Here is a 23,521-nt window from a genome sequence, read left to right on the forward strand (position 1 = left end):
GAGACACCAGAGCCAGAGCCAGGTGACCTCTAGTCCACACCCCTTCTCCCCGGGATGGGAGAGGTGAATAGGGCAGGGCTGGGTGAGTCGAATTAGGGCATCTACAGGCTCGGGCTTGAATTCATTTATTGATGCATTGGACACAATAAAACCACAACTGTTATCAAAAGGTTCCCCTCCCCTCCCCCCTTCTTGTCCTCCCATTGGAAATATCTAAAAAAGGAAAAGATACAGGTGGATACTGGCAAAGTCCCATATTGTGGGGTGACAGAGCAGTGCTGGGGGGTGGGATGGAGGTTGTGACATTAACTTTGACAGCATGAAAATGGGTCTTGAGTGTGTCAGCCTGGATCCCAACACTCAGCTTCACAGTGAGGGGGCAGGATTCTGCTTGGGAGGAGGGGAAGCTGGATTTAGTGCTGGGGACCGGTTTGGGGTGAGGAGCCTGAGGGGAGAACTCTTTTGGGAGCCCTGGGGGAGGGGGGGTTGGTGTTAGCTGGGTCCATAGTCTGGAGAGATCCAATGCCCACCACCACCCTCCACCCCCAGCTGGGGTTCAGGAGAAATCAATGAAAGGCTGAGGAGAGAGCTTGTGTGGGATTGATGACCTCTGTTAAAACTGGGCCCAGCCGGAAAATCACCCTCCCCTACCCCTCTCCCAGCCCTGTCTGATCACAGCAGAGGAACCCCAAAATCTCTCAGCCCCAGCCCCACCCTGGCTTTGCTCCCTGCCCCCCCTTTCTCCTCCACAGTCTTCTTCCACTCCCCCAGGGTCACCTTGTCCAGATAGCCTTGAACCCTGTCCAGCTTGAGACCCCATCTGCCACCTCCAGTGATTCTCCAGAGAGTCCAGTGAATGGAGAGGGCCTCTTCTCTAGACTTCTTGCCAGGCTCAAAGTTAAGATTCCTAGGACCTCTGACCATGGGGTTCTAGGTCTCAGGTGGGGGAAATGAGAGCACCATGGGGCTGGGGCTAGGATTTTGCATAGATCTTTGGGATTTCTCAGTTTGCTCCCTGTAAATCAGGCTGGGCAATGCAGGGGAGCCCAGTGCCAGCCTGAGGAGGCTGGGGAGAGGAGGGTTGGAAGGTCCTGGGCCAGGAAGGTTGTAGTTGAATCCGTAGTCCAGACTGGGCAAAGGGCAGCTGCCCTTAAAACTAGCCCAGCTCTTCCTAGATTGGGCAGGAAGCTTTGGCTGTAAATGGCAGTCTCCTAGGGGATGGAGGAAACTGAGGCATCTCGGGAAGAGGAGGCAAGGACAGCGACTGCTGGGTGCCAAGCACCGGCCTCCCCAGGAAGCCTAGTAGGGGGCAAAAACGATGGGCCCTGTGGCAGGGCGGACGGCTCCTGCTGGGGTGCGAAACAGAGCCGGGCCCAGGATGGGAGCTGGGAAGAGGGTGGTGGCTGCTGTGGGGGCAGGCCTGAGGGCCAGGGGCCCTGGCAGCGCACAGATGGCTGCGGCAGCGGCGGGGATCGGGCTGGGCAGGAAGCGGGCTGCAAGTGTCTTGGTGAGTTGCTTCTGCAAGGCTAGCTTCGACTGCAGAGGAGAGAGAGAATGGACACAGTCTGACCCAAGAAAATCCCAGCCCTCCCGGGGCCCCATCCTTGGGCGTTCTGTTGCAGGAAAGACGTGCCTTTTAGGGTTCCAAACCTAAACCCTTCCCACCCCCAAAACATCATTCCAAAGGGCTTTCTCCAGCACCTGTCTTCCTGCCCAGAGGAAGGAGGCTATGGGGGGTGGGGGCAGAGATGGTCTCTAGGAGATGCACGCCCACTCCTCGCTCTTGACCCAGAGATTACTATCCTCGGCCCACCTCCCCGGAAATTCCACTGGGCAGATCCCAAGATGGTCCAAAACCCCAGCCCGACTCTCTGCCCAGGCAGCCTTAAAGGGGGGGTGGCTTCCTTCCTGCCCCACCCCACCAGTCCCCCCCAGCTTGCCCTTCTGGCCCATCCTCTCCCCTCTTGACCCAGGGCCCAGCCCTGTCGCCGGGAGACAGATACCTTGAGGATACTCACAGCCAGCGCTGCATGTTTCTGCAGCTTGCTGTGCTGGCTGGAGGGCTTGGGGGGCTTCCCAGCCAGGCGGTCTTTGTGCCTCCTGCTGCTCAGGTGCTAATAGACAGACAGACAAACTGGCAACAGGATAAGGAAGCCCAAGGACCCCTAGATGACTATCATCCTCCACTAGCTAACCCTTCCTCACCCATGAGTCACACGTCGGATGCACACCTACTGGGTATCACCGTGGGAAGGGGAGGTGAGACCCAGCCTTGGCCCCTCCAGGAGCCCACTGCCCCTCCAGCCTCCCTCTTCTTCCTCCCTGGCTCCCTCCTGTCACCTGGGACCGGTCCCACCCCTCAGCCCTGCTCTGGTTTCTCCCACCTGCTTGAGTTGGGTCTCTGAATTGACCTGGAGCTGACACAGGGCACAGTGAAAGGGGGGGCTGGGCCCCTGTCGGCCGCCCTGGCCCCCTGCCACTCTCTTGGCCTTGTGTCCACCTCCCCGGGGCACAGGGCGGCCCCGGCCCCTTCGAGGAGCACCTCGCTGACCTTCCACCATCCACCGGTGCTTGGCTCCTGAGAGAGAAGGAACAACAGCCCCAGCCTGTCAGCACCCAAGAAGGGCTCCAGGGCAGGGGAGATGCCTCTGAACCAGGTCAGGCTGGCTGCCCCCTTAAGCCGCCTGCACACGCTCTCCCCTCCAGCCGCCTGAGCGTTCTCTTCCCCACCTCCGCCGGGGCCTCCCAGCTTCTCTTGTCCCCCCCACCCCCAGCCTCCCCAGAACGCCTCCCTGCAGGGGAGCCTTGTGGCTTCCCTTTGCTCCCATCTCAGTGCTTTCCTTCTGGGTCTAAGATAGATGGAGGAGGAGCTTCCTGCCTTCTCCCACCGACCCTTCAGTTCCTGCTACCACAGACTTCTCTTCCCAATTCTCCCGCTTCAAGCATTAGTGGGAGGACCCCAAATGACCACCCAATCACAGCTGAACACAACACCTCTGTCATGAAGCCCTTGGGCAAAGTGCCCAGAAACTCCAGCCTGCCTGCAGCTGTGGAGGGGGTCTCCCTGCCCCACTCCTCCCTGGACTGGTTGGGGGGGGGGGGGCGGTGAGGGTGGTGGGGGAGGGAGAGGGGCACGGCACTGACCTGTGTTGTGAGCCTGAAGCTGGGAGGCGGAGTTCACTGTCACCTTGCACGTGGGGCAATAGAGGCGTCCCTTCTCGCTCCTGCCCTCCCCGTTCACACCGTTTCCCACAGCAGCCACTGCGGGCTCAGGCCCTGGTGCCTCTCTCCCAGGCTCTGGAGAGCAGGGTGGGCAGGAGGAAGAAGAGGAAGAGGAGGCAGCATCCAAGAGATCTGAGTGAGCAGGCTCCCTCGGCGTGGGGTCCAGAGTCAGCGGTGGCTGGAGTTGGGGGCCAGGGGGTGGGGCTGCAGGAGCGGCTGGGGAGATGGAACGCATGGGGTTAGAATCATCTGGAGGCCATGATTTTAAGTAGTGACATATTGGGGGTGGCATGGCAGAGTGGAAGCATCCCTGGTGTCGGGATGACCAGCAGTGGGTTCCAGACTCCACTCTCCCACCAACTCACTGGGCAGATTTGGGCCTCTTTAGGCCTCAGCTTCCCCATCTGAAAATGTAGAGTTGGACAGAGTGGTCTCAGATAGCCCTCACAGCCCCGATACTTTACAGTTCTTTGCTAACTGTTAAATAAGCAGAAGTTGCCGATAAGATGTGCTGTTATATTCATAGAGCACTATTCGTAATAGCATAAAACTGGAAACTGTCCAAAAATCCATCAACAGGAGAATAGATTTAAACAAAAAAAGAGAGGGGAACCTGGCTGGCTCAGTCAGTAGAGCAGGCGACTCTTGATCTCGGGGTTGTGAGTTCAAGTCCCATGCTGGGTATGGAGATTACTTTAAAAACAAAAATATATATTTTTAAAATTTCTTTAGGGGCGCCTGGGTGGCTCAGTCGGTTAAGCGTCCGACTTCAGCTCAGGTCATGATCTCACGGTCCAGGAGTTCAAGCCCCGCGTCGGGCTCTGTGCTGACCGCTTGGAGCCTGGAGCCTGTTTCGGATTCTGTGTCTCCCTCTCTCTCCGACCTTCCCCCATTCATGCTCTGTCTCTCTCTGTCTCAAAAATAAATAAATGTTAAAAAAAATTAAAAAAATAAAATAAAATTTCTTTAATGTTTATTTTTGAAAGAGAGAGAGAGAGAAAGAGACAGAGCATGAGTGGGGGGAGGGGTAGAGAGAGAGGGAGACACAGAGTCCGAAGCAGGCTCCAGGCTCTGAGCTGTCAGCACAAAGCCCAAGGCAGGGCTCGAACCCATGAACCTTGAGATTGTGACCTGAGCCGAAGTCAGACGCTTAACTGACTGAGCCAGCCAGGCTCCCCTCAAAACAAAAAAACTTAAAAAAAAAAAAAAAAAAAAAAGACAGCGTTGTACGGTCATTAAATGGAGCACTACACAGCAATAAAAAGGACAAACCACAGCTGTATGCAACAATACGGAAGAGGCCAGGCACAAAAGTTCCATGCGATAGGATTCACCAAAACCAGGTGCAACGGATCGATGGCAAGAAAAGTCGATCACCTGGGGGAGGGTGGTTGAATTCAAGTGGTTGAATAGCATCACCCCAAAATTCACATCTGCATGAAACCCCAGAATGTGATCTTTGGAACCAGGGTCTGTGCAGATGTTAAGTAGTTGAGATCACAGTGGACTGGGGTGTGCCCCAATCCAATGACCGGTGTCCTTATAAAGAAGACCACATGGAGACACAGAGACACAGGGAGAACGTGATGTGAAGACACAGGCAGAGATTGGAGGGATGCATCTACAAGCCAAGGAACGCCACGGCTTGGCAGCAAGTGCCAGAAGCTAGAAGACAGGCATGGGACAGGCTCTCCATCTGAGCCCCCATGAAGGAATCAACTCCATCAACACTTGGATTTCAAACTTCTGACTTGAGCCACTGAGTTTGCAGTCATTGATTATGGTAGCCTAGGAAGCTACTACAACAAGGTGGTAACCCGGAGGGGACCAAGGAGGGCTTCTGGGTGCTTGTTTCTTGATCTTGGTATATTCAGACTGGGAACATTCCTCGAGCTCAACACTTGTGATGTGTGCCCTTTTTCTGTATGTATGGAATACCCCAACACACGCAAAAATAATAACAATATGCAGAGGCGCCTGGGTGGCTCAGTCAGTTAAGTGTTCGACTTCGGCTCAGGCCATGATCTCACAGTTCGTGACTTCGAGCCCCACATCGGGCTCTGTGCTGACAGCTCAGAGCCTGAAGCCTGCTTCAGGTTCTGTGTCTCCTTCTCTTTCTGCCCCTCCCCCACTCAACTCTGTGTGTGTGTGTGTGTGTGTGTGTGCGCGTGTGTGTGTGTGTGCGCGCGCACGCGCGCGCACGTGTGTCTCAAAAAAATGAATAAACGTTTTAAAAGTAATAATAATATGCAGAAATCTCCCAACCCCTCGCCAGAAACCAGATTTGATTGGGGAGAGGGGAGAAGAGTTCAGGACTGACCTTTGCTGTGCGGCTCTCCAGGGGATCCACTGGCTGGAGTCAGGGTGGGGGACACCAGCACCCCATCCCGGGCCAGGGTTTGTGGCCTCTGCTTGCTCTTGGCGGCTTCGACAGCCTTGAGTTTTCTGGCATGTTTGTGGCCTTTGTAATGTGCTTCAGCTTGGTTCTGGGGAGGGGAGGACTTGGGGTCACCATTTTTTGCTGCGTCCACATGCCCCATCCACGAGCTGGCGAGGGGCAGGGGGCAGGTCAGAGGGGACAGGGCTCTGGCCAGACAAGAGGTGAATCCTTGTCATCACAGCATTTGTGTGGCCTTGAGGTTTACAGAACTCATTCTCATACATGAGCCTCCAGGCAAGCAGCCTCTGACTTCAAATTCTGTCTCAGCCACTTGATGAGCTGTGCATCCCTGGGCAAATCGCCTCACTTCTCTGAGCCTCATTTTGCTGACTTGTAAACTTTGTGATGACAATACTGACCTTGAAGGGTTGTGAGAATTAAAAAGAGAACATGAATGACAGGGGCCTAGTACATACGGCACGTGCTCAACGATGTTAGTTACCAGGTTCATAAATGCACAAATGGAAAAAATAGAGCAGTCCTCATGCTTCGGGTATGTGCACCCCAGAACATTCATCTCTTTGTTCAGTTTTTCAGCAAATAGTTGTTGAGCATTCGTTCTTTGCCAGGCTCTGTGCCAGGAGCCCAGCATGGAGAAGACATGGTCCTTCCCTCAGAGCGAGGTCTTTCTGTCCATCAATTTATAAGGTTTATATAACCTGAAAGCCTGGAGGAAACCCCTGAATCTGGCCTGTTCGTGTCCTCCCCCCTTCACCTAGGGGTCCCTGCTTGTTGCTCCCAAGTATAGGAAAGACAGGCCCCCATGGCCCCTCCCTAGACCCTTTCACCAGAGCAGATCTCTCCAAGCCCCACAGTTGTCCAGATAGAAGGTAAATCTTCCCTGGGAGGCCAGAATGAGGCTTCTCTACTATCTAGGGGAGGCTGTGGTGGAAAGTATGTGGGCCTTGGGGTCAGCCAGGCCTGGGCTCAAATCTCAGCTCTGCTACTCACCAGCTGTGTGACCTCGGACAAGTCACTTAACGTCTCTGAGGCTCATTTTCCTCATCTGAAAAGTGGGGATGATAACAGGGCCTCTATCCATCTAACAAGGTGTCATGAGAACTAATTAAGATGATGGGCATGAAAACGTTCAACACGTTAACTGTCAGATGCTTTAAGAACTCAGCTCCAGACTAGGAGCTGATGGTGTCCCTTGGGACCCAGAGCAGGAAAGGTCAGTCTTCTCTCTTGCAGAAGGATCCAGGACACAGGAGAGAAGCGGGAGGGAAATGGAGTCCCAGGACCACTAGAGAGGGAGGGAAGAGGCAGAGGAATTTGGGGAGAGGAGAGGGTGGGATGGGTAAAGGACCAGGAGTGCCTTTTCTGCACCCAGGGACAGAAAATATGGACCCCAGTCCCTTTGCCGGCCTTATTCCTCCAGGAAAGACCCCGGAAGCCACTGTCCAGCCCCCTCCCTGCCCAGCCTCCTCCCCAATCTGTTTCCACTACTCCCTCTCACCGCTGAGTTGAACCTCAGGTGACAGATGTTACAGGAAATGAAGAGCTTCTTCTTCAGAGGGGAGGGGACCCCAAACGTGTGGCTGATGACAGCTTTCTGGATTGGGTCCATCTGTGAAGGGGGTGGGAGGGCACAATAACTCTGGGGTCGGATTGGTGGGGGGAGGGGGCAGTGCAAAATGCCAAAAACTAGAGACTATTGGGGAGGGCAGGAATCAGGCCATAGGAAGAACTTTCCCATCCTTGTGGATAGGAGACACACAAACAATCTCTTCCCCGGGTTTCTGCTTGGAGGCAGTGGGATGGCCAGGGTGGCCTCCATGATCGGGAGAAACAGAACCATGTCCTGGTGATCACCTTGGCATCTCTTGCAGCCCCTCTGGTCTCTGGTTTGTTGTTGTTGTTGTTTTCCTCATTCACAAGAATCACAACTATTGGGACAGAGTTAGAGGCAGGGAGAAGCAGGGAAGGGACAAAGGGTCTTCTGTTGGAAATCCTGTCCCACAACCCAGCTTTGCGCTGGGCCCATGGGCTGGGACAGAGAAGGCTGATCTCATCAGCTCTGCCACTGTCACAGGGCCTGAGAAGGGGAGTGAGAGCAGGGCTGGGGCAGGTGGGGGGCCGGGAAAGGACAGGCGGCAGCACATGGAGGCCAGAAGTTTCCCCGAGCAGCAGGATCATTTCTTTGGAACATTAATTTATGTGGTTTCTTTTTCCCTTTTCCTTATTTTAACTATTTTTTTTTCTCTTCTATCAAACCAAGCCTTCCTGTTCCCTTTTCTCAGGGCCTGGCTTGTTGGACCAACAGCAGAAGTGGTCTCAGCTTGCTTATCAAGAGGAACTTTCTCAACCTTCCTAAGAGAAGAGAACAGAGGCTTTGAGAAAAAAGCATGCCTTCAGAAACTTTCCTGGGAACAGAAAGAGGTTCTAACCCTCACCTAACAGCACCGAGGGCTGGGGGCAGGCAGAGGACAGGAGAATGGCCAGCAGGGCCCCCAGCAAGAAGGGCGACAGAAGCTTTACCCACTCCCAAGGGACTGTGTGCATGAACAGTGATTGTGTCAGCAAGTGACAGAGGGGACTGAAGAACAGGGGACCCTCCCCAAAGGACTCAGGCTCCTTCAGATCTCTGTGTGACCTTGGAGGTTGGAAAGGGGCTCCAAAGGGTGACTGAGACTGAATTTCCCGCCATCTTGTCAGGTAGGGTGGGCTCCTTGATGATTACATTTGATTTTCCAGAATTAAAGAAAGCAGGGAGTTACTCCTTATCACTCATGGAGTGAAGTAAAATTCATGCTCCCTACACTTTCATTCACACACATAAACACATGGAAATACACAGACTGGCATACACACACATAGCACATAAGCCTACAGGCAGTTACAAATCACAGAGCCATGCAGAAAGATACACACTCACATGCATACGAATGGCACACTTGCATAGACACACAATTACCCAAACCACACAAACACACACACACTCAGAGGTCACACATATCAAACACATACAGAGTTGACACAAAGACACAAAAATATCTCTCAGATACACAGGCATACATGTTAATTACATACAAGGACCCAGGCACAAAGAGATGTTTACAAACACATACACACACACACACACACACACACACACACACACACACACATTCACAACCACAAGGAACACACAAAGACCCACAGACACATAAACTAAAATAGAAGGGCATACCCCAAATGCACACAGACGTACACAGATCACCCATAGATGTCCCTATACAAAAATTCAAGTAAAACCTACAGACGACAGGCCCAGCAGGTGTTACTGGAACCATCCTCATTCCCTGGCCTAAGGAAAAGCTGGGCCGGGGGTCCCCGTTTGGGGGGCACCTAGTCACTCTTGGGGATGTCGTTTCTACTTATACCCAGCTTCTGAGAGCCAGCCCCTCTGAGCCCACCTTCCCTGCCCACCCCAAGCTTGGCCGCATGCCCCCACCCGCCAGCCGAGCCCGTACCGTGCTGAAGTTGGGGGTGAGACTGAGCGGGGTGGCGCCATTGAAGTGGAAGGCGAGCAAGTGCTTGAAGTCCAGCGGGGGCTGCAGAGGCCTGGCAGGCAGGGGCAGGGAGGCCAGCAGGGGGCTGGGGGCGCTGGAGGCCGGGCCTGCTGCAGGAGGAAGAAGGGCAGGGTCTGAAATGGGGAGCCATGGGGCTCACATCTACCTCCACAGCCAGAAAAAGAGGCTGATGGGCTTCTCGGGTGTGGAGCTGGGGCAGAAACTCCTGTCTCCCTCTTCACAAAGTAGCACTGGCTAACCCCAGGGCAATTACCGCCCATTTCTGTGCCTCTCCTCTCCACAACCGGGGGAGCAGAAGCCTACAGTTTGTGGTTCCCAGTCCAGGAGGATGCCCCTCCCATCCCCTATAGAGGTAGCAGAAGTACCCCAATGAATCCCAGGCCAGAGGAGTCCTGACACACACACAGCACCATGGAGACTGCGAGATGCACTGGGTTTCCAGTTTATTGCAAGTTAAACCCAAACCCCTCTCACTAATGCCCACACAGTCACAGCAAGGCTGACAGAGGGGATGGGAAACCCATTGGAATCTGAAGGGATGTGTCCTCCTCCCCCTCCCTCCCCCCCCCCCCCCCCCAGCTCTGGTGAGGCCCCAACTCCTTCTCCCAGGAGGCAAAAAGCCCTCCAGCTCCTGGGTGTGGCCCGAGGCTGGTCCTCAGAGTTGGCCCTTCCAGCCCTGTGGTTTTACAGTCTTTGGTCTTAAAGGTCTGAGGCAAGGGCGGGGGAAGGCTCAGAACTTTGGGGAGCAACCACACTTTGAGGAAGAAAAACATTAGAAATAAATGCAGTCCGTTGAAACTTTTCTAGACTCTGTCATTGCAAAGCCGGAAGAAGTCCTTTTCGATTTTTTGTGTGTTAACGATATGCAAGATAGGATAGATTTATTTTACATTTGTAGATGTGTATATCTATATACACAGCCACATACAGGCAGCCTACCGGTGGGTGGGGGAGGTAGGGCACCACCCCCACCTCCCTTGAACTGGTAGCTTGTGCACAGAGAGGGTGCTGTGCTGTGTCGACACCAAGGAAGTCATCTGCCGTCTAGTCCTATCTGAAGAGAAGAGATGCTGCCAGGCGGGGAGCTAACAGCCAAGGACCCATTCCTCTTTCCCTCAATCCCTCAGACCCAGTCTTCCTTTCTCCCTCCAACCAAGACTCCTCAACTTTTCTATGGCCCAAACCTGGGCTGGGTCCAGAGGGAAAATGGTGAGCTACTCCTCCCCAAACTCTGGCAAGGGCAGGAGTGATACTGAGGGTGTCCCCAAACCCAGCATCTCCATGGGCTTGCCCAGGACCCCCTCCACACAGCCCTTCCTCCACAGCCCACGGGGCTGGGTTAGTACTCAGCCTGGAGCGGAGGAAGCACGGGGCAGGTGGTTGGAAGGCCACAGTTAGGGGGTCAGCTTGGGTGCAGCACGGTCACCTAGAGTCTGTCTTGACCCCTAGAGTGCTCAGGGCCCCAGGCTGTCTGGGCGGAGGGAAGGGGGCCGCCCTCACGTGAGCTGTGACCCCAGGAGCCCCTCCGCCCACCCACTCTCCAAGAACTCCACGGCGAGTGCAAAGTCAAACTCGTGCAGCGGAGGCCCATCCACGGCGATCTTCACCGCCGGGCCGCCCCGGCCTTCCCCTGCCCCGCTCTGCCCCCACCACCGCAGCTCCCGGCTGCGGCCCACCTTGTCCAGGAGGCCGGCGCCCGCGGGCAGCGCCAAGGCCAGGGCGGCAAGGGCGGCGAAGTCCGGGAAGAGCTCGTGCAGCTCGGAGCGCGCGCAGGCCAGCTTGGCGCACAAGGCCCGCGGGCCCAGCCGCCCGAGGCTGCACACCACGCGCTTGAAGAGCGCGAAGTCGCCCAGCGCCCTCTGGCGCACCACGGCGGGGGCGAAGGCGCGCAGCAGCACCCGCAGTGCCCCCTCGCCGTGCGCGCCCAGCTCCTCGGGTGCCTGCGGGTAGCCGCGCGAGTCGAAGATCGCCGCGAAGGCGGCCACGGCGTCCAGCGAGGGCCCGGGGTAGGAGTCCCGCAGCCCCCGCCGCATGGAGTCTAGGAAGGCCCCCCGCAGCCGCTGCAAGCCCCGCACCGCAGCCTCGGAGTAGCCGACCAGCTCCACGCCGCGGTAGGTGCAGCGCCCACCGCCCAAGTCAGAGCTGGAGGACGCCAGCTCCTGCAGGAAGCCCTGGAGGCGCGCCCCACCCGAGCTGCGCAGGGCTTGGAGGGAGGCTGCGGCTGCCATCACCAGGGGTTGCAACAAGGCCAAGTCCGGCTCTTCAGGCTGCAGGACAAGGGTGAGCTTCTGCATGGATGGCAGAGTGTCCAGCAGCAGGTGGGTGAAGGCCACGAAGGTGAACTGGCGCAGGGCGAGGGCCAGTGCCCTGGCTGTAGGGGAGGCTGGAGCAGAGGCCTCCAGTGTGGGCACCAGGCAAGGCCAAGCCTCAGCCACTGCTTCCACGATAGGCAGCAAGGAGGCCCAGGGCACTGGCCGCGGTCCTGCCAAGTCAATAGCTGCAAGGTCCAGTGCTGCCCGCAGCTCAGGGACCATGTGAGAACTGGGGCCACCGTGGAGGCGGAATAGGGCATCCAGTACACTTTCATATTCGCTTAGGTAGGCAGGGGGCTCGGGATCTGTCCGGCCAGGGAGGCAGTGTAGTTCGGTGAGCAGCGGGCAGGCGGCCCGGAGTTGTGGGCCCACACGCCCAAGGCGGTCACTGGGGAGGCTCGAGCTGAGCCAGGCCAGCTTGGGTGCAGACACGCCGAAGGCCTGCAGGATGTCCAGGAGTTGGCCAGCGGTGGCCTCACCCTCCTGTAGCTCCACACTGCCCAGGAAGGTGGTAGCAGGCTGGCCATCACAGGGGGACACCGAAGTGGCAAACAAGGCCAGACTGTGGGACTCGGGCCAGTCCCTGGTCTCGTCCAACACCAGCCCCACATATGGGGATGCCTTCAGGCGCTGGCAGGCCTCTGTGTGCAAGACACTGGCAATGGCCACCTGGGACAGCCAGGGAGAGAAAGGAAGGGACAGAGTTAGGCTCCTCCTGCAAGGGGGAGGCAGCAGTACTGGGGAAAGAAAGGGCACAGACCTTGGGGGCAGACAGACCAATCCTAGCTTTGCATCTTACTGGCTGTGTGATCTTGGGCAAGTTATTTCACCTCTCTGAGCCTCAGTTTCCTCAGTTCTGAAATCAGGCCACTGCCTGCCTCTAAGCTCTTAAAAGGTTGCTATCAATTGGGGCACCTGGGTGGCTCAGTCAGTTAGGCGGCCGACTTTGGCTCAGGCCATGATCTCCTGGTTTGCCAGTTCGAACCCCGCATCAGGTTCTGTGCTGATAGCTCAGAGCCTGGAGCCTACTCCAGATTCTGTGTCTCCCACTCTCTCCGCCCCTCCCCTGCTCATGCTCTCTCTCTCCCTCAAAAATGAATAATTTAAAAAAAAGGGTTGTCGGCAATTACAAATGTTGCTGTGCTTGTAAGTGTAAAAATGCTTTAGGAACCATAAAGATTCCATAGCATTTTATGTGTGCTTTTATGGCATTGCCCTAGTCCGCCTTATTCCTGGGAGTCTCCCTCTACTCTGCTGCTCAGGGATTAACTGATAGAGATGTTCCCTCCCAGTTACATAGAACCCCAACTGTGTGCTCCGTTTGTCTGTCTGTCATCGATCACTCTGTAGGATGAGATCGAACTCTCCCACCCTCACCCCAGCCCCTAGGACTCACACAACTGGTACCTAGGACAGAGCTGCAGCTTGCATGCCCCCTGGGGCCACATGGGCGGTACTGGGCTTGAAGTGGGCCAGGGATACACCAAAGGGAATGGAGAAGCCCCGGGTCTGCTCTTCATGCCCTGAGAGCATAGGGACCTAGCTTTTCAGAAGTCACAAATCCACATTTTTATGTGTAATCTCTCACTTTTTCTTTTTTTTTTTTTAACTTGGAAATTAACTTAGGTTTTCCAAAAGCACTGTGAAAATCAACAAAATGTATCTGTGGGCCGATCGAGGCTCCAGGCTTGCAACCTCTGGCCTAGACCGTGAGGGAAAACCTCTGTGCCCCTGAGGACAGGGCCTGGTCTGGCCTCTTCCAAGCTGTGCCCCCAGCAGCTGGCCCAGGGCCTGGCACATGATACGCCTCAGTGAAAGGTTCTGCTGGGTGAAGGTATGAATGAAGCGTTCTGGCTGTTGCCCGGGGGCCTGGCATGCTGGCGCTGTGCCCAGACAGCTCCATGTCCTCCCTCCTCGAGCCCTCCCCCACACCTCTGGCTGCCACCCACCTGCATGTCCCTCACCCTCCTGGGGCTGTAGTAATCGCCATGCTCCGTGCCCAGCAGCGCCTGGCACAGGTTGAACCTCTGCAGCTCAAGCAGGGCAGAGCAGCGGTCATCGGGCACGTCCTCCTTGGCCATGCAGTACACCGTGGTCAGCACCGCCACTTTGGCCGGGTCCACCTCCACCTTGACGCCCGTGGAGGTGGGGGTGGTGACCAGGTCTGGGTAGGCCCCTCCTCCCTCAGCTTGGCCCTCAAAAGTGGGCTGGCCCCGGTTGACAGCCAGAGCCTGGCGGTGGGCCCCCGAGGTCACGTGGCGCAGCAGGGCGTGGCGCTGGAAGTTGTCGGTGCCCACGGTGAAGGCGTTCTCGGCTTTGCCGTGCTTGTTCCGCACCAGGGCCTGGCGGCACTCGAGACAAAACATCAGCTTCCGCTCGTAGTCGAAGTCCAGCCAGGGGAACTCCTCTTTCCAGTGCTCATTAAAGTAACGCTTGCATTTTTTGTTGGAGTTGGAGGCCTCTCCGGCTGGTTTCTTCCCCGGGGGTACCATTCCTGCTCAAGGGGCAGGGCACCCCCGACCCCACCCAAATGCTCTGGTCCCCCAGGCTCCCCCCACACACGGCAGCACCTCCCTTGACAATGGAAATTGTGGGGGGAGGAGGGGAGCAGCGCGCCAGGCTAATGGGGACCATCCATCTAACTTAGCTGGGAACGGTTATTCCCGCTCTGCCGGTGGGAGACTGGAGATGAAAGAGACAAGGGAGAGGCGTTAGGGGGTCCGCGGTGGGTTCATGCTGCCCACAGAGCACTCCCCAGCTGACGGGTGGACTGCACCTAGTGGGGAAGGGCTATTGGGAATGGGTGGGGTCATGCAAAGGGCCATAGAATGTTATCCAAAGTGGGGGAGGTTTGGGGGTCCCCAGCCCACTCTGAGTGTCTCCCTCCATCCAGGACAAGGCACTAACTTTGACTGCTGGAACATGTCAGAACTCAGCTCTGAAAAGATTGGCATCATCTGTGCAACCACATTTTATAGGTGAGGGCACTGAGTCCAGGTGACAGCGGTTCTCAGGGCCCATGAATAATTCGTGACTGAGCCAGGACTCAAACTCAGACCTTGACTCCTCACTCAAGAGGATGGCCAGTCTCTCCGGTCCACCATCGCTTATTTCATCAGAATGAAGTTAGCACAAAGCTGAGCTCCCGGAGTCACAGCACCAAGGAATGTCCTGTGTTTTCACTGGACCTCCCTTCCCTGAACGTGCACATGGGCGCACTCACACTTACACACACTCCCTGATAGTGGGGTTCTGGGAAGGGAAGCCCAGAAGTGGGGGCCAGACCCCAGACCAAAGGAGCTAGCTGCTTGCCTGTACCTCGCTCATGCTTCCACCGCCCCAGGCACGATGACAGGTGAGCCGTTCAGGACCAGAAGGCCACGTCCAGCCAGCGGCCAAAACCAGCCAACTTCCTAACTGTCCTTCGACCCTGTCCCCACCTCTCCATGCCTACTAATAACAACAGCAGTAACTACCATTTGTCAGATGTGAACTTCATCGGGCCTTGTGCTAAGGACTTTACAGTGACTCCATGAGAAAGCCAAGATTCCTCTTTCAAGTACTCTGAGGGTGGTATCATCCTCATTTTGAAGAGGAGGAAACCGAGGCTGGGGACTTCAGGTGATTTGCCCAGGGTTCCACGAGCAGTAAGTTAGAGTAAGGCTGAGGCAGAGTTAGAATCTAAGCCCTCCTTATAAAAACAGGGAGGGGGACAAAACAGAAGAGACTCATAAATATGGAGAACAAACTGAGGGTTACTGGAGGGGTGGTGGGAGGGGGGATGGGCTAAATGGGTCAGGGGCACTAAGGAGTCTACTCCTGAAATCACTGTTGCACTAGATGCTAATTTGGATGTACATTTTAAAAAATAAAAAATTAAATTAAAAAAAATAATAAAGTAACTCTAAAAGCAAACAAACAAACAAAAAGAATCTAAGTCCTCCTGACCCCAAAGGCCATGCTGAGACTCTGGTGTCATCTGCCTCCACCTCTGCAGGCATGCCCCCAGATTCGTCCCTTGCCCAGCAGCCAGAGGGCGAGCTCAGACACAGATCCCTCTCTCACTTCCACCTCTTCAGTGGCGTCCTAAATGGTTGCCTGAGTCTACACACCTCACCATGAGCCAGCGGGGCCCTCCCCAGCCTCCCTCCGTTCCCGTCTGCTCGGCCAGCAGCTCCAAAGGCTTACCATTCCCCCCACACACCCAGCTGTTACTTTGCTCCTGCCTCCATCCTCTGTGCCTGGAGTTTCCTATCCCTCCCCATTCCCTGGCTAATCTCCATTCATTCCTGGAGAGCAGTTCTGCATCCCCTCTGCCACCCTGCCCTCCCCTGCCCCCAGCCGGGGCTGGTGCCTATCCTGTAGCTTCCCATAATTCTCTGCGCATGGGTCTTGGTGATACAATATGGTAAACTCAGGGACTCTCTGTGTATCCCTGCACTTGGTTCCCAGAAGGCTAAGATCACATTTGTTCAGTTTGGGATTCCTAAGTCCCTGGGCATGCACGGCTGGGCATCCAGATGCCTTTCAGCACAAGTTTGTTGTTTAAAAGACTAAAAGGATTTACTTGGGCCCTATGAAAGAACCTCATGTGTCTGAGGCTATGGGTTAGATGATTCTGGGCTCCAAGAAAGCGGTGACTGTCTTGTCCTCCAGATATACCCAGCACCCTGCAATGGAACCTAGCATTTAATGGGTAAGTACAAGGGCAGATGAGCAGAATCCCAGGGGTAGCCTGTTCAGTGCAAGGGAAGGTGCTCTCTGTTGCTACGTGTGGTGAAATTCATCAGTTCTCTCCCTCTAGACTGCTCACCCTACCCTCCTTGAAACATGCTTTTCTCTTGGCTTCCAAGACTCTATGTCCCCTGGGTTTCCTTTCCCCCATCGGCACTCTTCCACTTCTGATGACACTTCCTCCTCCTCTTCCTAACCTAAAACCATCCAAAAAGTTCAGAACCACCCTTGCCAGTCACCCTGAAATAAACAAGCCTAGCCTGAGCCATTCCTCTGGGCGCCATACCTCTCCATCAAACCACGTTCCTGGCTCGTCTAGATGGAATTGTCGATCTGTCCCTACAAATATGCTCCTCTCCCAGTCAGCCCAGCTCAGGAAATACCTGCTCTCCTACCCGGGTGCTGTGGCCAGAAACCTGCCCCTCCAGCCCCTGCTCTCTTCCACATCCTGGACCCAGTCTATCCACAGGTGCTGTCACTTCCACCTCCACAATCAGCTTCTCACTTGTCTCTTCTCTCCGCTGCCACCAGCCTCATCCAGGGCACCTGCATCTCCTGCCTGGACTACAGCAGTCACTTCCTGACGGCACTCTGGGTTTCCACCCACTCTTAACCCTCTCTGAGCCACCTGGACCTATAGCAGCTGGAGGGGGCTTTTTAAAACATACTGCCTAAAACCCCTCTATGACCTCTTGCTCTCTGAGGCCAATGCCAGGATCCCTTTCGAGGTCTGCCAAATGTCCAGGCATTGCTGACCTCTCTTGTGGCCACTTGTGCCTCTCTTCCCTTCCAGCTACATCCCTCAGTTCCTCCAGAGTGCCAGGTTCCCATCCCCAGGGCTTTTGCGCATGCTGTACCTTCTTCCAGAATGTTTCTATCCTCCCTTCTCAATACTTTGCCTGTTTCACTTCCTCTCTGGTCTTAGTTTAGTTGTCGCCTCTTCCCAGGAGACTTCTCTATCCCTTCCCAGGAGGTCCCCTTCTTTTCTGTTGCTGTTTCCTGTTTGTTTCCTCTATTGTACTCCCCACAGTTTACAAATCTGCTCATTTTCTCTGCATTTCTGTTGCTTGGCATCCTCCCCCCACCCCCACCCTCTGTCTCCCTCTCTCTCAAGAAAGCAGGCTTCCTGAGGGCAGGAAACATAACCAACTTGTTCACATCTGGACCCCAGAGAAGGGAGCACTGCCTGGCACCCAGCAGGTGCTCCACAAAATTTCGGGAGTGAATGAGTAAGGAAGCACCAGCTTTCGGGCAGAGAGAACAATGGAGTGAAGCCTTGGGTACCTCTTGGGTGGCTAAAACAGCTGCCTTTGACCTCTCTTCCTCCTAAGATCCCATGATTCTGTGTGACCCTATCCAGCCTACCACCCAAGGGATCTTAGAATGGGGAAGAGGTGCAAGTCCAAGGTGGTACCCTTCCAAAGTTTGTCAAGTCCCTTCCATATACCTAGAAACTGGCTATCCTGTCCCATTCTGCAGAGGGACAAAGTTACTAGGGGACCTGGGATGTTTTTGATAAAGGAACGAAAGATTGGTAGGGAGGAAGCATGGGAAGATGGATTCCGAAACTGCTCTGTCAGATATGGTAGCAATAGTCACATGTGGCTGTTCATCAGAATTAGATAAACATTTTAGAATTCAATTCCTCACTCTCACTAGCCACATTTCAAGTTCTCAATAGCCACACGTGGCTACTGGCTATCGTATTAAATGGCCCAGACAGAGAACATTTACTTCATCCCAGAAAGTTCTACTGGACAGTGCTGCTCCAGAGCAACCCAGCCAAAGCATTGGCATTCCCCTCCCTACCTCAACCTGAAGGAACCAGGCTGGATGGGGTGGAGTGTAAATCAAATGTGACTATGTGACCAAAGCTGACCAGGGGTGTGCACCTGTCAGACCCAGGTCCCTCACACCTCTCTCTCCACGCCCTGGCCACCTGGACCTGAGCTGGCACAACTTGTGGGGCCCCTGGGGTGACTGTGTGTTGTTCTGCAGTCCCCATTCCACCCTGACAGGTCAGCCTCAAACACGGTGCTCACCTGGCCCCAGGATGGCAGTCCCCAGCCTCCTCCCTAGTCCCCTCTGGGCCCCTTCCCTTCGGGAGCCCCTAGGAAGGTCCACGCTCAAGGCGGAGGACAGGCGAGGTAGGGGCTCTCTGCTCGCCCTGGGCCGGACACGGAGGGCTGGGGAACTTCCTCTGGGGGCGCGTGGTGGGGGAGTTCCCCTCCCCCCCCCCCCCCCCCCGCCTCCCCCCCCCCCCCCGCTGCCCCGCCCGCAGGGCCCCCACCCGTCTCCCGCCCCCTGCCGCGAAGCTCCTGGAGGGGGCGCCCCGCCCGGCCCGGCCACCGTGCCCGCCGCACACACTCACGGAGACTCGGGAGCCACCATCTTGCGCGGTGGACGCTCTGGCCGCGGTCTCCTTGGGCTCCACTGAGCGACAGCAGCCACTAGCGGTAACCGGGGCGAAGAGGCGCCAGCAGCCGGCGAGGGCCGGGGTGGCGGGCCGGGTGGCGGCGCCCCGGGGCTCACCTGCCCCGGCTGTCGCCCAGCGCACGCTCGACCTCCTCCGCTGCGGGCGCTGCAGCCGGAGCGACGGAGGCGAGACCTCAGGAAAGGTGTCCCGCCAGCCGGAGGGACAGAGTCATTCATTCATCACGTGCACCGGTCAGTTCTTAGAGGAGCTCACAGGCGAGAGCCAAACAGGGCGCTAGGGAGGCACCAGCAAAATGCTTTGGGATCACACAGGAGCGCGTGGAAAGCCGTAGGTCTGCGGGGGAGAGTCTATCAGGTTTCACTGCAGGAAAAGTGAAGTTTCACCAGGACAGGGGCATCCCAGGCAGTGGGTGGGCCTGGCCCAAGCTGAAAGTGCAGGGCAGGTTCACGAAGTCAGGGCAGAGTGGAGGTATGGAGGGGAGGGGGCGGTGCCTGCGGCTGGAAGGCTCTGCAGTGAATACTGGGGATTTTGACCTTCAGGCCTCGTGGGGAACCTCCGGAGGTGTTGGAGCTGGGAGCTCAATCTTTAATCTAATGAGTTATTTGTAATGGGGATGCCAGAAGGGGAGGGCTGGTGGAGAGAGGAGGGGCCTCTTCCTAGAATTCTCAGACGCACAGAAGCCCCTCACCCTTATGTGGGTTCCCAGGGGAGGGGAGGAGAAGGTGGAGGAATGTGGAATTGTGGCAGACCACCCCTCCCAGACCTGCAGTCCAGAGGCCTGCACTGGAGTTCCAGAGACATTGAACTCTGAGGCCTTGGGCTGTACACTTAGTCTATGAGCCTGTTTCCTCATCTGTGAAGTGGGAATTATGGCTGGGTGAGGAGGAAAGGGCAGGACAGGAATGGGTCTGAGGAACAAAGGAACTAGGTGTGGAGGCGATTTGAAGAAGGGGTGCCAGGGCACTTGGTGATTTAGTCTCTCCCTCCAGTCAACACAGTCACCCAGAAATGCCTTCCAGCCCCTCCTCCCAACTGGGTACACTTTTCTCCCACACAAGGCCTAGGGCACACGTTGATTTGAGGTCAGGACCTCTCCGGTGGCGTCTGGGTACTCCCCCAGCACCCTTCCCACATCGCTCCTCTGTGCCACCCACCGTCTGCTGCTGACATTCACAGTGAACCCTGGCCCCCAGGGCCGCTGGGATGATGCATGAGTCATGTCACATGCACACACACGTGACCGCCTGGCTGTGGGTACGCTCAAATGAAGGGAGACACTGCAGACCCCAAGCCTGCCCCAGGATAGCACCACACAGCCTGGCACCCACGATAGGGTCAGATATGTGTGTGCGAGGGGGAGGGGAGGTCGTCTGTGATGGTCTTTTGCAGCAGAACACCCTCGCTAAGCCCCTCTCCTCCCAACCCTAGCCAGAGGTCCACGGCTAGGACCCACGGCTCATTGGACGGCTGCCTCAAGAGGGTGGGTTATTGCTCTGGTCAAATACAAACAAACTGAGTGGCAGAGAAGAGGCCACCCCTAGGGGTCCCCCTGAGGCCGAGGCAGAGGCACAGAGCAGGTGTCTTATGAAATAACATCACTCTGGCTGCCACCCAAGGGAGAAGGTCTGGGCAAACCACATCCTGCTGTTTTGCCATCACTTGGAAAGATACACAGAAGAGCACAGGGACTCACACCCTGAGATCCGTGGGCGCCCACAGAGATGGCAATAGGCACAAACACCACGCACACACTTACACATATCTCCTCGTGATGAGTCCATCTTGGCACACTGAGGTGTGCCCGTACAGAGGTGGCACCATGCAGAGATGGCCAGATACCCATGCTGGCTGGGGGCAAAGGCGGACCCAGAGGCCACGCACAAGCATGCACGTACACAGACAGGCAAGATCAACAAAGACACACTCAGACCGCATATACCCAGAGAGACAGACATACGAGGACACCCAGACTCCTACTAAGGGATATGCACATACTACGAAACCACAGGCAGGCAGCGGCAGGTATCATTACAAAGAGATACGTATATACGAAGATCCATATACAGACACATTTACCCAGAGGTAGGTGCCTGGCGCACACCCTCCCTTACAAAATTAAATGCATCAGACATGGACACAAGCTCATGTAGCCAAACTCAGATTCTCTCTCTCTCCCCTCACCACAATTCATAGGGACAGATGAGAGGGTCCTCCCTGAGGCGGTACACACACACACACACACACACACACACACACACACACACCCTCAAATAGTGAAGCTACCCTTCCTATCATAGATGAAACCAAAAACTCTGTGAAGAAAATGGGAGGGAGAGAGAGTCAAAGGCAGGGAAGGGGGGGAGGGGAGGGAGGGTTGATCCAACATCTCCTGCCTGCCCACTCCCCTGTAGGCTTAGGATTCCCACCCCAGCCACATTCTCTAGAGCCCCCAGCCACTTCCGGGTCACCCAGCACCTGGGATGGGACGTGTTGATGTTCCAGACTTTCCCCTCTCCCCAGGCTGGAGGAAGACCCCAAGACCAGTCACAAGAGCTCTGCCCCAGCCCCACAGCCTCCAGCCCTTGCCCCCGTGGAAGGGGTTCCCCAAAATACCCCTTAAAACATACTGGCTGCCTCCCTCAGTGTGCCAGACAACCCCTGTGTGGAGAGGTGAGCTAGGAGACCATAGATAAAGGTGGGGGGCAGCACAGTGACCCCAGCATGGTGGCTGGACCTCATTTAGGAGCCACTCAGATTTCTGCCTGTCTCTCTGTCCACTTCTCTCTCTCTGCTGAATTAATAACTCTCTTTTCAACACCCCTCCCCACCCCCAGCACACACACAACCCTCCTTGGAGGCCCCTGGCAGCCCCTTGGAGGCAGCAGAAGGCATGATTTGATACAAGAAACCTCTGGCACAGGCTCCCTGAACATGCATCTGCCCCAAAGTGTCGCTCACCTCCCTCCTGCAGGGTGCACCTCCAGTTTCCGAGCTGGCCCTGCCCACCACCCCCACCCCTGCCCTTGTTCCCAGCCAGAATGCCCCCCACCCCCGGTCCAGCCCTGGACCTGGGAAAAGGTACCAAGAGTCAACCGGCTCCCAGAATCTTTCGACAGTCAACTTTTGGGGGCCAGCAGTAGCAGGAAGAGGATAGGGCAGATAGAGGAGAGACCCACCCTTGTCTGAGCCCCCTCCCCACGCTCCGGCATCCTCAGCACTCACCCAAGAGCATTTTCTGCCTTCGGAGGCACCGCAGAGCGCGCCGTCTGAGGAGCAAATGAAACCAGCCAGAGAGTGACAGAGGGAAGGGGTGGGGATGTGCGGGACAGGAGGGGAGGGCGGAGGGAGGGACTCCTGTTGCCGCTGGAAAGCAGTGGGTGCAGGGCCCTTTCTCCCTTTGCCTGGAAGGAGCTGCCTGTTCCCTAGTTTCTCCCATCCTGACCAGGGTGGAAAGCACAGGACACTTCCTGCCCCCACGGTGGGATATGGGGCAAATGTGGGGACAAGGGACAGAGTTGACCCTGCCCATACAGCCCAGGAGATTCTGCCAGCCACTTCTCAGCCTGCCAGAAAGTTCTTGCTGGACTTTGAAGCCTTGCCTCAGGGCTTGCTGCTACAGGAGCCCCGATTCTCCTGTCCAGCCTCACTCATCCTCTCCCCACCGTCCCCTTACATTGTCCTCCTTTTGCTGAAGGGGAAACTGAGGCCCGATCTCATCCCAGAGCATTGGCCATGGAGGTGGGGGAAGGGAGCGCAGGCGGCTTGCCCCTCTTAGTCCAGTACCTGGACCATTGGACCTGCTCCCTGGGCAATACCAGGTGGGGTGGGGCATGGTCATCTGATCAGCTAGAACTTCTGACACCCCTCCCCTGCTCATACCCTTCCCTACCCCTCAGTCTCTGTCTCTGCATTTGCTCCCTCCTCCCCCTCCTCTTCCTGACTGAGGGCCAGCTCTCTACTCACCTGAGCACCTGGTGGCTGGGAGGGGACGGAATGGGGGAGAGAAGGCAGCCAACCCCACAGCTGGATCCAGTCTGGCATTCCAAGCCCAGTCCCAGCACTAGCCCCCCACCCCCTCAGCGTCCTGTCTCCGCCAGACAATAACCTGTAATCTCTGGAGCAGCCAGTACAGCCGGCAAAGGGTCTGGGGAGGGGTTGGCGGCAGCAGCTCCCGAAAACAGGTTTGTTAGGAAGAGGCTCTAGGGGGAAGGAGTTGCTTGTTTGGGGAGCGGAAGGAAACTCAAGCCCAGAGCTAATTAACCCACCCAGACACAGACAGAATCTTTGTCTTCTTGAGGGCAGGGATCTGAGCTAAGCCCCCTAATTCTCCACCCAGACAACCTTGCATTTCCTGGTGGTCCCTGGGGTGGGGGGGGGAGGAAGTGTCCGATGGTCAGGTTCACACCTGGGGGAGGGGGATGTGATGGCTGTCCAGGGACAGCAAGGGGCACTTCTATCACCTGCCATTTAAGGAGAACAGCAGCAGGAGGTAGTGGTTAGACTGCAAGAAGAACTTCCCAGTGGCCTTGGGGGAGCACAGTTTCTCTGAAACATGTACCCAAAGACCTCGGGATGGGTTGGGGGCACTGAGGAGGAATCGGCAGCCCAGGGAGATACTGAAGCGATGGGGGCACAGGCTGAAGGCTTCCGGGGCTTCCTGATGGGACTGAAATTAATCCATCTGCGGGGAATGGGGGGTGCGGAGCTCATCAAGCCGGCGACTCAGGCGTGACCTGAGTTCAAGGTCTTTGATCTCTGAGACTCCGAATGCAGCAAGATGCTTGTGCAAAGAATCGGAGAAGAGATGGAAGGTCTGATTAGAGCAGGAGCTGGGGGAGGTCTCAGGGTGCAGGGCAGGGGA

At 56.2% G+C, this 23,521-nt stretch overlaps 2 protein-coding genes across 2 annotated transcripts; both read right to left on the bottom strand.

Annotated features, from left to right (window-relative positions):
- Positions 1-161: 161 nt before the first annotated feature.
- On the bottom strand, positions 162-21,917 carry ZNF385C (zinc finger protein 385C). Its single transcript, XM_042915825.1, has 8 exons — positions 21,883-21,917; positions 9,118-9,266; positions 7,122-7,232; positions 5,543-5,708; positions 3,145-3,438; positions 2,385-2,578; positions 2,004-2,114; positions 162-1,536 (listed from the first exon to the last, which is right to left on the bottom strand). Exons 1-8 carry the CDS (start codon positions 21,890-21,892, stop codon positions 1,300-1,302), a joined length of 1,272 nt encoding a protein of 423 aa, XP_042771759.1. The 5' UTR covers positions 21,893-21,917; the 3' UTR covers positions 162-1,299.
- On the bottom strand, positions 9,767-18,742 carry CE1H17orf113 (chromosome E1 C17orf113 homolog). The gene is made up of 3 exons (XM_042915824.1): positions 18,595-18,742; positions 13,439-14,171; positions 9,767-12,158 (listed from the first exon to the last, which is right to left on the bottom strand). The coding sequence occupies exons 2-3, from the start codon at positions 13,979-13,981 to the stop codon at positions 10,674-10,676; spliced, it is 2,028 nt and encodes a 675-aa protein (XP_042771758.1). The 5' UTR covers positions 13,982-14,171; positions 18,595-18,742; the 3' UTR covers positions 9,767-10,673.
- Positions 21,918-23,521: the final 1,604 nt, after the last annotated feature.

This window comes from Panthera leo, chromosome E1, assembly GCF_018350215.1.
Source record: "Panthera leo isolate Ple1 chromosome E1, P.leo_Ple1_pat1.1, whole genome shotgun sequence".
NCBI lineage: Eukaryota > Metazoa > Chordata > Mammalia > Carnivora > Felidae > Panthera > Panthera leo.